At 37.8% G+C, this 16930-nt stretch overlaps 1 protein-coding gene across 1 annotated transcript in view; it reads left to right on the forward strand.

Annotated features, from left to right (window-relative positions):
* The first annotated feature begins 681 nt into the window (after nucleotides 1–681).
* The window catches only part of LOC139740778 (caskin-2-like), a 71102-nt gene continuing 54853 nt past the window's right edge, over nucleotides 682–16930 (forward strand). Inside the window, exon 1 of the mRNA XM_071651351.1 lies at nucleotides 682–1624. Coding sequence (XP_071507452.1) covers nucleotides 1534–1624 — 91 coding nt within the window. The 5' untranslated portion in view covers nucleotides 682–1533. The remainder of the gene's footprint in view (nucleotides 1625–16930) is intronic.

The raw sequence follows: 16930 nt of genomic DNA on the forward strand, positions 1-16930 counted from the left end.
TCTTAGTTCATCTCAGTTTCAGTCGGAGAAGAAAAAGGTTTTCAGTAGATGGAAACATCGCATAATTACGGTCGGAAGTCTCTACAAACTTGTCGTTTCGCAGCAGAGCACGTCGCTACAAAGAGCTACACGCCATGATTGTGCCTGCTGGATAGTTTGATGAGGTGCGTAGCATATCGTAGCCAAGGTATAGTCTTTTTCTTCTAGACGCTGAATAATACGGAACCGCTACCACTGATTTATGTGTCGAAATAAAGTGGCCGTTGGGGGCGGTCTTCAATATCCCGTCGCTCGTTGCAAATGGAAAATGGAAAAACGAATATCGAACCGATATCCTGTTTTCCATTTCCTATTTTTTGAAATGTTCAGAAAATAGGATTTTGAGTCATTTTTTGACATTTCATTATAATGAAACGCGAAAAACAGAATTTGAGAGCAAATCCATTATCCTGTGTTCCATTTTCAGTTGAAAATAGGATATTGATATTTTATTCATTTTTCCGTTGGAATAGGCGACGGGCGACGGGATTTTCACGCAATATTCTATTTTTCGACACCAGTTGTCGACCGGTCACTGAATGGTACTTTAATACCCTGATTGCCTTCTCCTAGTGATCCTGCGATGACACAGTGCAGTGATACGCGAAGGACCAGTCTAGTGAATGGGTGTAAATACGGAACTCCAAGGCCACGCAGTCGCAGTACGAGTAGTATTCGAGCTCGAGGATATATTGGCCCGTTCCCCAGACGAGATGGATATATGTTTGGAGTAGATCAGGATTCTGTTTCTGCCGATGATATCTCATTGAAGTCACGCTTCGGATAGTAATTGTGTTCTCAATTTTGGACGGCCAGTGAATATTTATCAACTGTTCTGCGCGGTACCGAGGGGCAACCCCGCGCCGTTGTAACTCCCTCCCTGCCCTGTGATCCCTCTGTCTACGCCCGATGACAGCAGGAATACAGCACAACGCCAAGCGGACCTCTTCTCTTACTAGGTTTTCGGTGTTATGGTTTCTCCGCAGTCAGTGCATTGTAGCTAGCTCATGAAATAGCACGTGTGTGGAAACAAACGGAGGAGGGTAATTATTATTAGAATCAGGCAGTGGTAGCTACCAATGTCCGGTGAACATGTTCATTTCTAACCAGATGAATTTATAGATTGTAGCAGAACGTGAAACTCCATACATGGCTGTATGCAGGGCATACGGTTTCTGCCCGTTCTTGCTCTCTGCACCGTCACCCTTCAGTGACAATCATAATCGTGTTCACCATGATTTGACTATAAGATAACCCTTAAAAGTCTTCAACAAAAAGTGACCATGATGTCTAGGTTATCCTTATGAAAGGGAATTGTTTGATGTTTTAGCATAGATACTCAAGCAGTTGTCACTGGGATTTATCTGTAGATGTGCATCTTGATAGGCTGAGCCCATTGAGTGGACCCAGTACACCTCTGCTGATCGGATTTGTTTTGTGCTGTACCTGGGGTGGGAGTCGTAAACACAGCACCAGTACCAGTCCAGTTCCACCATGGGAAAGGACAGCGAACTAGTCCAGGCCGTGAAGACGGAGGATTTAATTCTGGTGCAGAGGATCATCGGCAAATTGAAATCCAAGCACAGTAAGTAAAGTGTTTTACCATGTGGTTCTCAAACTACACGAAAAGTGAATGAACACTCGAATGAGTTCAAACAACACAGCACGAGCCACCCCGTGTTCGAACTAAGTAGGGCATGACAGGGAGCAAATGTGGTTACCGTTGTTGGTACTGACTTGAAGACTTTTTTTTTAGGTTAATGTAGGCATGTGTGCCGTGTACCGTGAGACCATGGTTCGTAGGAGACAGCAATTATTGGCGTCTTGCGGCCGAAATGGTTAGAGAACCTGGATGAAAATTGATTTGAATATTTGATGCCAAAGCTGCAGTGGTAGTTACCAAACACAAAACAAAATAAACAAAACCTTGCCTGCAGAGAAACTTTGTCGAATTTGTTTTCCTGTATATATGGTAAGGGGTTTTTTTTAAGTTTCATCTTGATTCTAATGATCAAGAGAAATTCAAACGAAACTGTTGATGTCTTGACCTAATCTAGTTTTCTTTACGAATACCCACATTTATATTCGTCATGACATACAATTGTACTATTGAAAGATGTTTGTTTTTTTGTCTCACGTACAGTGTAGATTGATTTTTTTATGATATTGCCAGAGAAGGGTGTTTACATGTACATATGCCTTTTGGGAACTGCATTCAGTGAAGATACAATAATTGATGCCTTGGTCATTGGGTGAGCAGTTTCAAAAATAATATTGCTCCTCATTTTGACAGTTTTAACAAAAGAAGGAGGGAGTAGAATGAGAGGAAAGATGTGTATCAGTAACATTTGATTTGTCAGTTGGATTAAAATGTAATTTATTACTGTGAGATTAATTCACATATTTGTATATATGTTTTATGATTCGTTTGAAAGTTTTTGTGTTTGTTCTTAAAAGTTTGCTTCTCGCTGCAGATGGATTTTTTTAATTAATTGATCGTATTGCTTTGATGTTTCTGTAAAGTAGGAAGTCATAAAGTGCTTCATGTGTTATAAAAAAGAAGGGGGAAAAGGGCAGCAACTCTTTGTTCTGGACTCTGTATGCTTGGAACTGTGACTGTTGTACTTTGGTTTATGACATGTTTATATTGTAAGGTACATTGTGATTAGATCCAAGGTTTATTGGAACACAGTGACCCTCAAAGGTAAAGACATCAGTCACCTCTTGCACTAGCTGAAAGTACCACATTGCAGTTCTAAATGCCTTTCTTGCCTGGCACTCCTGTATTTAAGCTTGATTTAAAAGAAAGAAAAGAAAAAGAAAGCTGTAAAGGACAGATGTACATGATGAAGTGCTGACAGTACATTAATGCAGTGGTTCCTACTCCATCAGTTCATCAGAAATTGAATGGAATCACTTTGACATGTATACAGCTAGCTTATCATCTTGTGTAACTGATGTGCCTAGATGTGATAACATTCTGATTCTCAGACTATTGCCAATCACCATAGAGTGAACCACGTGGAATAGGTCTCATCCATCTGCTATTCATATGGTGTGCAAAATTGAAATGTATCTCTCTGCAGTCATGATTATTGTACGGTGCCTGATTTTTATGAGGCTTGAAGTTGCGTGCAAGTGAGTGTTTTTGACGTTCAACTCGTACACGGCACAGTGAATATTTATTAGTACTTCAAATGAGAGATCACATGATCTGCAAACATAAATCTTCTCAGATAGATTTATTGAAGAGGTATATTTCTTTTTACATGTCATTGGTTAAATGGATACCATGTAATCTAAACATATTTAGATGAGTGATTAAAAGAGAAAGATTGTTGGTTTTGTCAAGGTCAAACTTACAACAGAAATGATCTGTATTGGTCCTAAGTTTGGATGGGATAGCAAGAGCAAACAAGAATCTGTCTATGCAAAATGCTTGATACATTTTTCATGAGTACACTGTACTTTTTGTAGCATTTACTACAGACATATCACTCATTCCTGTACCTGCGGAGCACAGACATGAATGAGGGTCTGTTTGTCTTCTTAAACCACTCCCCTTTGCGCCCCCCCCCCCCCAAAAAAAAAAAAAGAACTAGAGAAAAAGTATACAAACTGTGAATTGCTGAACTCTAAATAATTCATCATATAGTGCATTCAAAGTACACAACAACATGTCGAAATCATGCCAGTGTTTAATCCTGTCCAAATTTAAAGTTCCCAGGCAGATCGTGACATTAGCTTGTGCAGTCCCACTCGTACTAGGCAGTATGCTTACGTTTACATGAAGTATACAATTTACAATGCATTCCAGTGCAAACTTGAGCATACAGTACATCATGTGTGTCTGGGTGAAAGCTTACAATGTATGTAATGCCCCCCATACGGAGCAGGGCTGAAGTGTATGGAGAAGCAAACATCATACCCATGTTTGCTCTCTCTGTTCGAGACCGGGTTTGTGCCATGGATTAGGACTGTGATGTATTGTTGTGTGATATGTCTTGACACGGCGATCCCGAGGAGCATCGAATGCAGTCCCTCCTCATGATGATTGCATGCAGCCTAAATCCAGTTGTTCATGAATGTATGCCAGCACGTAGGGTCTTTTCCCTATCCCCCTCCTCCCTTCCCCCTCCCCCCTCCTCCCTCTAACCCCTCCGCTCTCCCCTTCCCTCTCTGGTTCCCCCCCCCCCCCCCAAAAAAAAAAAAAAAAAGACTTGGCAACATGACAACCGCTATACTTGATTCTCATTTCAGATTCTTTACATTGCCAGAGTACAGATCATTCGCATCAAACCGTAGTCATTTCATGCAATTTAACAGGTGAGGCCCTGAGGTATAGTTAGCTAGAATTGTAGAACAATTATGGCATAAAATGCAGGAGCCAGACTCCTCTTGTTTTAATGAATGTCATAAAAATACAAATGAGATACTCCTTTAAAGTTATGAATTCATGACAGTGCATGGCCAGGAGGTGCAGGCGTGGGGGGTGGGTAGTGGGGGGGGGGGGGAGGTTCTGCTGAAATGTAATGTCTTGCTGTCATTTGAACTTCAAAGCTCAAAAACAGCAGCTTGGGAAGTACACTTATATAGTAAATGTATTGTAGTGCCTGTTGGTTGTTCAAACAGGCTTAAATCTGTTCAGTTTGACAGAGCCAGTTGCCAAGTTCAAAAAAAAAAGGAGAAGAAGAAAACACACACACCCACACACACACAGAAAAAAAAAATCAGACTAAGGAATGTGATCTGCCTTAAAGATGTTTAGTGTTGTGTGATGCATGATTTATAATAACTAATGAGGCGGCAACATGTCAATTTTTGTCATTCATGATTCAGTATTCAACTAAATATAATTCTAAGTATCATCAGATGTGTGTCTATTTGCTATATGATGAGTCATCAATGTTGAGAGAAGCTAGCAAAGGATTATTTGTTTTGTATAAGACACAGCATTCAAGGACATACACCTGAAGGCTCCCTACATTTTGTGATATCATTTATTGTACAGATCTTTCTTTTGCTTCAATGTTCAAAGAAATTTCAAAGTAGCTCATGGGGAAACTCGATCATGTACTTTTATTTTCAAACATAATAACAACATGGGCCTGAACTTGGCCCTTTCATTTCAGGTCTTTACAACTTGGAAAGTTTCACAAACAGAAAAGCGATGACTCACAGCTTTAGAGTAGATTTCTACAATGGTGCATGGAGCAAAAAGAGAGAGAGAACACGAGATAAAGAGAGAGAAAAAGGAAAGAAAGAATGAGAGGAAGAGAGAACGGAGTAATGAAGAAAATAGTTTTTTGCCCTCCGATAATGAAGTGAGGCCCCCAAGACGTACAGGGAGGTGTGGATATCGAGAGTTTGAGGAGAGTCATACATACTCAGCCTGTTGGCAGTGTGGAACCAATACAGCTGACTGGCATCACATTATGTGGTTGGCACACATCACTGGCACTACTGTTCATCACGACTGACTTTAACTCTGTCAATCCCAATGTCAATTTAGGATTTCAGGATATGGGTCATGAGAGGATTAAAAGGATGGGACATTATGTAATAATGTGCACATGTGATTCACGTCTCACTGTTTTTAGAGTACGCCACATTCAAATTGGCCTCAATAATCAATGAAATATGATTTATACAAAAAATGTAGAAGTTTCACCAGTCATAGTTCGAATTCAAGCAAGTTATGGAATTGGGGTTTTTACAATGTTTTTAGGAAAATATGACATCATGAGTAATGCAATGAACACAGGAAGTATTAGATGAGGTAAAATGAGGTGATGATAACATGATCTATTCACAAATCTTCTATATTTTTCCTTTCTGGTCAACATGAAATAAGCCAAGAAAACATGTTTCCTACATAATTTGCATTTGGTAAGAACCTGTAAACCTTAGAAATCCCATAATTTTCATATTTTTTGTACTGATCCGTTGAACCTTCCAATAAACAGTTTGCTATCTCATTTTATGCTCTTTATTAGGGTAACTTTTACATTTGTAAAATTGTACTTTAAAAGTCCTGTTTACCTTTGGGAGCAGTGATTTAAGAATGTTCAAGATATCACTATTGATGCTGTGTAGGTCAGTTGTATCACAAAACATCCTACCAGTACCATATAAAATTTTTGCAATAAAGCCTAAAATATATGGAGATATCACTACTTTTCTCATTAAACCATAACTGTGGACGGTTTAGTCTGGAAACATTTTTATTATAACTATTGTTCACATTTTGTATAACAATACTTACCATTGATTATACTGGTTCAAATTTTTATATTGGTTGTTTCTATCCCTAACTCACATTTAGAACTATTTTGAAGTACATGTACTAATGCTGGGTTTTTGTTTCATCTGCAAATGGTAAATTATGCCTTTAACCTGATATTGTTTTATTGCCATCTATCAAAATAGATGTCTGCCACAGGAGTTTAAAGATACTTGGTTGATCAGGTACAAGTACAGTAAATAATGAATCTACTGACTTTACATATGTACTGTAATAGTAGTTTACTTGTAATGATTCTGATGGCAGGATAAAATTCAGTTGTTGATTACTTGCTGATTAAAAGTGGATCATAAGTGCATTTGAAATTGATGAATAGGCATTTCATTTTCTGATAATTACTGTTGGATAAAACATAAAGGAAATCAAAGTTAGTGACTATGTACCTGCTTTTTCCCTTTTTTTCTGGAGGGGGGGGGGGGGGAGTGGTGAAGTGTGCACCAGACTGTATTCAATCATCGATTATGATGAGTCGACGTTACTGTTAATTTCCGCAAAACAGAATGTCAGATATATCATGAAGGTGTTCACCTGTGTAGTGCATGCACAGAAAATAATTGTTGAAGTGCAAATGCAGGCATATGCCATTGGATTGTGGCTATCAAAACTGTATGAGACATGTTTACAAGATGTAGATGTAATTGTAGTTTGAGTTTTTTTTTTTTTTTTTTCATTGATACCTCAATGGCTAACGAAACCTCTTGACAGTAGAGTTCATGAGTGTCATTTTGGTTTCAATTTGAGGTTTATTTTCCAGTCTTGCTCTTGCAGGCAGCAGGTGCTTGGATACAGCAATGCCTGGAGTATTTTCCTTTGAAGCCCTTTTATTTCCAGTATAGATTCACCATAACTTGTACTTATTTCCCAGTCTGTTTGGAAAAAGCAAGAAGCAGACATACAAAAGTATTTACTTTCTAATTTCTGATGTACAGGTTTGGGTAATTGGCTTGATATTGATTCTTTTAATTTTTTTTCTAATTCTATTAAATGTTTTCATGAGCTTTTAATGCAATGCATCATGAAAACACTGTTTTGACTCCCTGGGCCTCATCGGGCATCACAGATAACCTAAAAGCAAAATATTTTTGTGGCATGAAATTTTCATGAAATGGAGTCGATGGCCATCTTCGCGGCATTTGAATATTTCGCAAATTGCCACTGGCATTTAGTGCATGTAGTTTAGACAAGAAATTTTGTGTGCATATTTATTTCGCGAATCTTGACTCTTGCAAAATTCACGAAATCAAAATGCATGCGAACATTTCTGGTTTTACAGTGCGTCGTTTGAAGGGACACCCTGTAGAGCATTTATAGTAGATAAAAGGCAAAAATATAAATCAGCACTTTTTTTTTCTTCCAATGTTTTGGTAGGTTTAATAGAGTTGACCTCCCCCATAGAATCATGGGAGGTCAAATTAGCTATTAACCCCAGTGGATATCATTTATACCTGCATTACATGGGATTGGTGGGATTATTGATGTGAAAGTTATGTTGACTTGGTTTGTGCATGGAGGTTACCTCCATGGTTTGTGTGTGTGTGTGTGCAGAGCCTTTTCATCCTCAAGTTTTTGTGGGCTGCCCTTTCAGGCTGGTGGCTCTTCCATTCATGCGTGGGACGTTGAATGATATTGTCCCACTCCGCGGCTCCTGACATCGCCATGAAAACACATCTGGTATTGGCCCACAGTCGTCATGCACGACGGCTGTGCATTCAGTGCACAAATGTAATGTTATGGCAAAACCAGATAGTCTTATGCATTTGGTGCTCAGACTCAATGGACGAGCGGTTGATAAGAGTTACCGTTATATATAATTTTCTAAGTGAGGTTAAAATACATTTGTAGGAGGACAGTACTGGGCGACTTTCCATGTTGTTCATCTGATGATGTTGTACGCTGTACATTACACAACATCAACGGATGCGTGACAGTGTGGGCACTACTACTTTAAAGGGAGGAGTCAGTACAATATGTTTCATTACACATAACCCTGTTCTCTATACACACATGATGATTACAACACGCAATGTGCATTTCTCCGACTGCAGGGTTCACCGGGCGTGCAAACACGCCATATTTGCTGTGTTTGGTCATTTATTAATTTGTCACGTCAATCAGTATCTGTTTAGAACCGACGGATGTATTTGCCCTTTGTCCGCCACAATGACTGTGCCAGCTACTATAGCTCCCCTGCTGCAGTTGCAGGGTGCAGTGCGTGTTGTACGTGTAGTCTGGGTGTCAGAGGCTGAACCTTGTTTTACCGTCCACCCAATTTTTTTTGATGGTTCCAACCTATTTTGGGGGTGCTGAATCCGAATCTGGATGATGCAACTCTTGCATCCTTGAGGGTTTTGAGATATTCAAGATGGCCGCCAATATGGCCGCCCAAACCGGAAATTCCCGTGTATTTCCTTCTAGATGGTGAGAAATTGAAAACAATTGATGGTTTCACCCTATTTCGAGGGTGCTAAATCTAAATCTGGATGATGCAACTCTTGCATCCTTGAGGATTTTGAGATATTCAAGATGGCCCCCAAAATGGCCGCCCAAACCGAAAATTCCCACGTATTTCCTTCTAAATGGTGTGAAATTGAATATAATTGATGATTCTATTATATCTAGAGGGTGCTGCATCCGAATCTGGATGATGCAACTCCTGCATACATGAACTTTTTGAGATATTCAAGATGGCCGCCAAAATGGCCGCCAATTAGAACCGGAAATTCCCATGTATTTCCTTCTAAATGGTGAGAAATTGGAAACAATTGATGGTTCTACCCTATTTCGAGGGTGCTGAATCCGAATCTGGATGATACAACTCTTGCATCCATGAAGTTTTTGAGATATTCAAGATGGCCGCCAAAATGGCTGCCAATTAAAACCTGAAATTCGTTATATCCCATGTATATCCTTCTAAATGGTGAGAAATTGGAAACAATTGATGGGTCTACCCTATTTCGAGGGTGCTGAATCCGAATCTGGATGATGCAACTCTTGCATCCATGAAGTTTTTGAGATATTCAAGAAGGCCGCCAAAATGGTCGCCAATTAAAAACCGGAAATTCCCATGTATTTCCTTCTAAATGGTAAGAAATTGAAAACAATTCATGGTTTTACCCTATTTCGAGGGTGATGAATCCGAATCTGGATGATGCAACTCTTGCATCCTTGAGGATTTTGAGATATTCAAGATGGCCCCCAATATGGCCGCCAAAACCCAAAATTCCCACGTATTTTCTTCTAAATGGTGTGAAATTGAAAATAATTGATTATTCTACCCTATTTCGAGGGTGCTGTATCCGAATCTGGATGATGCAGCTCTTGCATCCATGAAGTTTTTGAGATATTCAAGATGGCCGCCAAAATGGCCGCCAATTAAAACCAGAAATTCCCATGTATTTTCTTCTAAATGGCGAGAAATTGAAAACAATTGATGGTTCAACCCTAATTCGAGGGTGCTGAATCCGAATCTGGATGATGCAACTTCTGCATTGTTGAAGATTTTGAGATATTCAAGATGGCCGTTAAAATGGTTGCCCAAAACGGAAGTTCCCATGTATTTCCTTGTAAATGGTGACAATTTGAAATCAATTGGTGGTTTATCTTATTTTGAGTGTGCTGAATCCGAAGTTGCAGGATACAACTTTTGCATCCTTAACGGTTTAGAGATGGTAAAGATGGTCGCCAAAAATGACCGCCAAAAACGGAAATTCATAGGTAGACCCCCTATTTCCTTCTAACTGGTGTAAAATATAAAACAGTTGGTGGTTTCACCCTATTTTGAGTTTGCTGAATGATGCTCCAGGATACAGCTCTTGCTTCCTTGAGGGTTTCGAGATAGTAAAGGTGGCCGCCAGAATGGCCCCCAAATGGCCGTCAAAAACAAAATTTTCCATGTAAGCCCTATATTACCTTCTAAATGGTGTAAAATTAAAAACAATTGGCGGTTTTACTCTATTTTGAGGGTGCTGAATCCGAACTTGGTTGATGCAACATTCGTGTTCTTTTTTTAGGGTTTTGAGATGTCCAAGATGACCACCAAAATAACTGTCAAAAATTGGAAAATTTTAGACCCTATTCAGCACCGTGACCCTCGAAACTTGGTTGTTTAAATTGGTCCATTCTTTAGGGTTTTTAGACGTCCAAGATGACAGCCAAAATATGTGGCAGAAATTCCAGTGTTGATATATTTTTTCCTAATGGTGAAAATTTTAAAATAAATTGATGGTTTTACCCTATTTCGAGGGTGCTGAATGTCTTTGAAGGGTTTGAGACATCTATAAATGTCCTGTATAAGCGGAAACTCCTTAACATTTTCTTACACTTAAATGGTGAAGTATTGTGCTCTAACGCGAAGCGGAGGATTAAACCCAGGGTGAAAAACAATAATTCGTATTCTAACATTCAACTCAGTTGAGCGGATTTGTCAAATCAGCCGAAAGATTTTGGCATCCAAAATGACTGTCACAATGATATTGTAATATACTGAGATATTCCGATATGTCTCAAACGGAACTTTAACACGTACTGAAAAAAGAAGAAGTGATATTGACATCATACTGAAACGTACAAACACAAAGATACGACTGAAAATTCCTTTATGCATAATTGTTAATAATGCTTGTGGTCGTCAATATGGCTTAACAGATGTGAAGTTAATCCTTTTCGGCTATCAATAGAGTAAAATTAAATTGTAGCATGCTGGTATTTGGTGTTGAAACTTGTCTTGTATTCTGACGAGTCTCGCCTCGTACTTTTATAAAACTTGTCTCTTATTCTGATTACGTCATTGGAAATGGTTGCATCCATGACCACTATAGCAGATATCAATAAGGGAAATTTCAAAAGCACTCTGTGTCGAAGACTTTGCTTTTCATTCATTAAACAGTGATGAGTTTTTTGAAATGTTCAGAAAAAACACGGAAACACAGACAACTAATGACCCCTGTAGTAAAGATTATCAGTTACCTTTTAATTTTTATGAGGATAGCGTTAATTTCTGTCAGAATAACAATGAGCAATATCCAAGTTCAGAATATTTCTCAATTAACAATATCAAATCTTTGATTGAAGGTAACGATTGCGATGCATCTGAATATAAGGAGTTTGAATCATAATTTTGATAATTTTCGCTTATTTATGGATGGCACTCATGGATCCTTTTACAATGTAATAGGTCTTAGTGAAACATGGACCACTCAGGGTTCCACTTCTATGTTCTCACTCCCAGGTTATGAATTCATACATAATAGCAGAAATCAGAGAATGGGCGGAGGCGTTGCTTTTTATGTAAAACAAAATCTGGATTATGTTATTCATGATGAATTGAATTGTATGAGTGAAATTGTTGAATCACTTGTTATTGAAATTAAGGTCCCTTACTCAAAGAATATAATTGTGTCAGTATTATATAGACCTCCTAATTCTAATATTTATGATTTTTTTGAATATGTACAATCCTTATTATCAAACCGAACTTTTAATAATAAAGATTGTTTTATCATGGGAGATTTTAATGTTGATTTGTTAAAGTTTCAGACTTTAAACACTGCCCAAAATTTTTTGGATATAATGACTTCCTCGTCTTTTTTACCGCTTATAACAAAACCAACTCGTGTTACCAATCATTCTGCAACACTTATCGACAATATATTCTGTAACATCAGCCCTTTACCTGCCTCCGGAATTATTTTATCAGATTTATCTGACCATTATCCCATCTTTTCTTGTATTCCCATTAACCGTAGAATTTCTTTAAAGCCTCCTATGGTAAGTTTCCGGAAAATGACACCTGACAATATAGTTAGGTTACAAGACGAGTTAAACAGAGTGGACTGGACCGATGTATATGATAATGAGGATCCCACTGTAGCTTATGATTTGTTCATGCAAACGTTAATTTCTATTTTGGATAAACATGTTCCCATTATTAGAAAAAAAATGTAACAATTACAAAAGATATCCTAGGTTGCCTTGGATATCTAAATCTTTGTTGCGATCGATTAACCGTAAGAATAATTTGTATTATGTTGATAAAATTAAACGCACCCAGCAATCTCATCATAAATATACTTCATATAAGAATGTTCTCACGCAAGTAATACGGTGTGAGAAACATAAATATTTTATTAATCAGTTATCTTTGTTTAAATATGATATTCAAAATACGTGGAAAACTATTAATACAGCTATTAATAAAAATACGGAGAAACCACATATTACCACAATCAAACATAATAATTTGACTATTAATGATGCCACATCCATTTCAAACATTTTTAATCAGTATTTCTCACAAATTGGCAATAATCTTGCTCGCAATATTCCGGATAGTCAAAAGAATTTTTCTGATTTTTTACAAACTCGAAATCCTAACTCATTGTTTTTTGTTCCTTTAGAGAGAAATGAATTGTTAGATATTGCTCAGAATTTGAAAAACAAGAAAAGTGCCGGGCACGACAGTATTGACAATGTTCTTTTGAAAAATATTATCAATTTTATTGTTGATCCATTGGTACACGTTTTTAATTTGTCTTTGTGTAATGGAGTTGTCCCTGAGGATATGAAAATTTCTAAAGTAATTCCCATTTATAAAAATGGGGATAGGGAAGATGTTCGTAACTATCGACCTATATCTTTGTTGACTTCTATATCGAAATTACTTGAAAAAGTTGTTCATTCTAGATTATTAAAAGTTTTTGGATATTCATAAAATAATCTCTGATTATCAGTTTGGTTTTCGACAAAACCACAATACATCCCATGCAATACTTACCTTTCTAGATAAGGTTTCAAAAGCTATTGATCAGTTTCATCATACAATCGGCGTTTTCCTTTTCTCAAAATCTTCAAGAATGCAACAGTTGCATCATCCAGATTCGGATTTGGCACCCTCGAAATAGGGTAAAACCATCAATTGTTTTCAATTTCTCACCATCTAGAAGGAAATACATGGGAATTTCCGGTTTGGGCGGCCATATTGGCGGCCATTTTGAATATCTCAAAACCCTCAAGGATGCAAGAGTTGCATCATCCAGATTCGGATTCAGCACCCCCGAAATAGGGTAGAACCATCAAAAATCATTGGGTGGACGGTAAAACAAGGTTAGGCCCAAAAAGTGGCTTTGGCACCCAGACTAGTGCCCATGTGCTGGAGTAATCATGTAAACAGTACATGCTAGCAGCACATGATGCCTTCATTTAAAAAGATAAATAGATATGTTTTTAACGGATATAATGCAATGAAATTTAGAGATGTGTGCATATTAGTACATGTATCTCTTTTTCCCACTATTCACTGTCAAGACATGCTTTACACTTGATTATGAGCTGTGTACATCCAGAAAGCTGCCCCAACCTTCCTTAAATCAATTGTACATAAAATGTATGTCTGATACATACTGGTACAATGTACAATGTATGTATAACATCCATATCTTAAATGACAAATTTGAAAATAGCGACATAATTAAGTTTAGCATTGCACATTGTTCATCAGTTTTTGACTCTTTTTGTTGCAGGGTACATGTATGTGTGAGGCATCTTTATCATGAGAAACATGTGATAATTACCAAAATATAGAATTGGGGGGAATCTCTGGAATGCCTTTCTGTCTCAATTGAATTCTCATGGTGGTGTCCTGAAGTGAGCATTACAGTATGACAATTTTAGCAAAGTGAATTCTTTGTATCTTATTCGTATCAATCTTGTTTTTCCTTCTTCTCCCTCCTTCGTTCATCTTTGAATTAGATGCCACATTGTAACATATTTGTACAGGAGATGGCAACTTATAGTAATGTATAACAGAATTCACATGAGCATTACAGAGATCTGTTTCTTTACAGTATGTAATGTATTTTGTAAATTATATTAAAGAAGATTCAAAATAAGTTACATTGTATACTAAGCAATTGTGTAGGTGTAAGGTGTACATGTTTACACTTGATCAATGCAGAAAGGAATATTGCTTGTACTCTTTACAATGTAGATGAAATTTTGATGATCGAGTAGAAATGTAAGGGGTTGTACAAAAGAAACAAAACAAAACAAAAATTAAAAAAATCACTGTAACTGACTATACCCAAGTCCCACATATACTCATACATGTACACTGTAGGTGTTAGGAGGGTGTAAATGTGTAGGCCTACAAATGTACTATACACAAGCATATGGTCTTCACCAAGTTCTATTCATACACACCTTGTAGCTGTGTTTGTGTGTGTGTGTGTGTGTGTGTGTGTGTGTGTGCATGCATGTGTTTCAATTTCATTTTGCTCTTCCCCTTCCTTTCAACCCAGTCTTATCCTATCAAGAATGAATGGAAATCTGCTTGATCAAATATTTAGTCAAATTTACTTGCTCCATATCACCAAAACTGTTTTCAATGGTCCAAACTAGATTGGGTTTTACTGGGAGCAAATGATGATGTCTATATTGCATTGTATAATGGTGTTGACTAAGGGGATTTTGGTACACAGTTCAGTTTCCAAGAATTTACTGTGTGTAGATTACATTCAGCTATTTGGATTTGTCATGGCTCCTGTTTGCTTTTGGAATCCAGTATGATTTATTCTCTGTTGCATATGTTGACAATATGCATGATGTTTCTGTAACCAAGGCATGCTAAATCTTTTCGGTACCCCTCTGCAAGTAGTCTTCACCAAACAGACCCATTTGTCTGGCTTGAATGTAACAAATAAAGTTTTTTTTTTTTTTTTTTTTCAAATCTATTTCAAAGCGTAAATTAAATCCCAATTGTCTGAAGTTAAAGTACAGGTATAATCTGTATATACATGAGCCATATTATGCACGTGACATGGAAGGTTTTATCAAATATTGAATAATCAAAATAAGCAGATCAGAGAAGTCACATGGTAGGCCTACATGTTGTATGTTTTAATCCCTGCTTGACTCCAGTGATGTATCAGTGAAGGAAGATAAAGATAAAACCTTTCAACCCAGGTCTCTCCCAGGCAAGGCATCGTCCAAAGTCAAATATCTGTTTTTATCTCTCTACTAACTGATATTAACTGTCTGGTATCAAGTTGCAGGTGTGCAATCGTAGGCACAGGTGTATTGTACATTGTACATCTAGGCATGCGATTATTCTCTATCTTACTTAAGGTGTGTATGTAAAATGTGTAGAAGGTACGTGTTGTTGTCTTTTGTCCAGGATTCTGCAGGTTTTTTTTTTTTTTTTTTCCAGGCATGACATATTCAAAAAGTACTTTTATTTGTACAGAGCACATTTGATCTCAATACAATATTTGTATACACTTACTGTATGTAAAATCATGGGATCTGCTCATCTAGGTGCAGACTTTTCTTATCAAAGGGTTGAATAGCTGAAAACTGGTGCCCTGTGCTATACACTCTTTAAATAATGGTGTCAGCATGTTTGAAAAGCTTGTTTCGAGGCTGGATGTTTAGACTATCACAGCCTCATAAAAACTGTGTCGGGTCATGGGATAAAGACTACATGGGTATCAATGTGCTGGTACAGTACATGTATATGGTGTCTGCCCTGATTTTATGGCTATTGAGGGTCTGCTCAAATGTCATGTTCATGGGTGTCAAATTCATGAAACAGGTTTCTAATTCATAAAACAGGGTTTGTAATGTTTATTGTGTCTGGGACACATTATATCTTTTTGTAGTACATGTGTAATGGATGATACTGAGTTGGGAAGGAGGGGAGGTTTATGCCAACTTTTGGGTGACTGTCATGAGCCACTCCCCTCCCACTTGGCAAAACCATGAAGCATCCCAAGGCCATCATTTCTTGGAAACTGATGATTGTTTTGTTTTCTTGTTTGTTAGTTTGTTTGTGTTTGCATATGATGCATGCATAGTACACACAAAACTATAGAAGCAGGACCTTTGCCTGGCAGGCTGCCTTGATTTCATTTATTTATTTGTTTATTTTTATTTTTTTTTAAAGAGAGCACCGTAGATTCACTATACAAAGTTGTACAAGATATTTCCAGTTGCTACGTGTTTGACAAGGAACCCCCAATAAGGGTGTAAGAGTAATATTAGCTTTCAAGAAGTAGTTAGTCATTGTTAAACCCCTTCATTCCTGAGATGTGATACCGGAAGGCAGGGAGATGTCCGCACTCCCGCCAAGGAACTGGAACTGGGAGCAACATGAAGGCCGAATCAAATCACCCTGGTCCCAATGAACAATGACATCGGCATTGCAGACTGACCGGGCAATTGTCTTCATGGTCAATTGAGCAGGCTTTATGGTTTGGGCAGCAGTATTGTTTTCATGGAATAGCTCTAGTTGCATTTTTATAAACAAAACCTCTCCATTATTCAAGGAATGTGTTAAAGGCATTGACTCTTGAAGAGAATACAATACAGCACGCCATCAAGGCGGCAGTGAAAATAGTGTATCCTGGTGTGCTATGAAAATGTAGGTTGCTCAAAGACCTCAATAACTTTGTCAATAGAGAAACACAGTATGCAGCATCCAGTGATGATATGTGCTGGAATATGTGCTATTTTTGGCCCTGGTTATGCACACTATAGGGCCCTACCTGTGCTAAATCTATTGTTAAAGGCACTGTACAGTAGTGGTTGAGGTGG

Source organism: Diadema antillarum, unplaced genomic scaffold, assembly GCF_040938485.1.
Source record: "Diadema antillarum isolate AM-2024a unplaced genomic scaffold, OU_Dant_1.0 seq00000881_RagTag, whole genome shotgun sequence".
NCBI lineage: Eukaryota > Metazoa > Echinodermata > Echinoidea > Diadematoida > Diadematidae > Diadema > Diadema antillarum.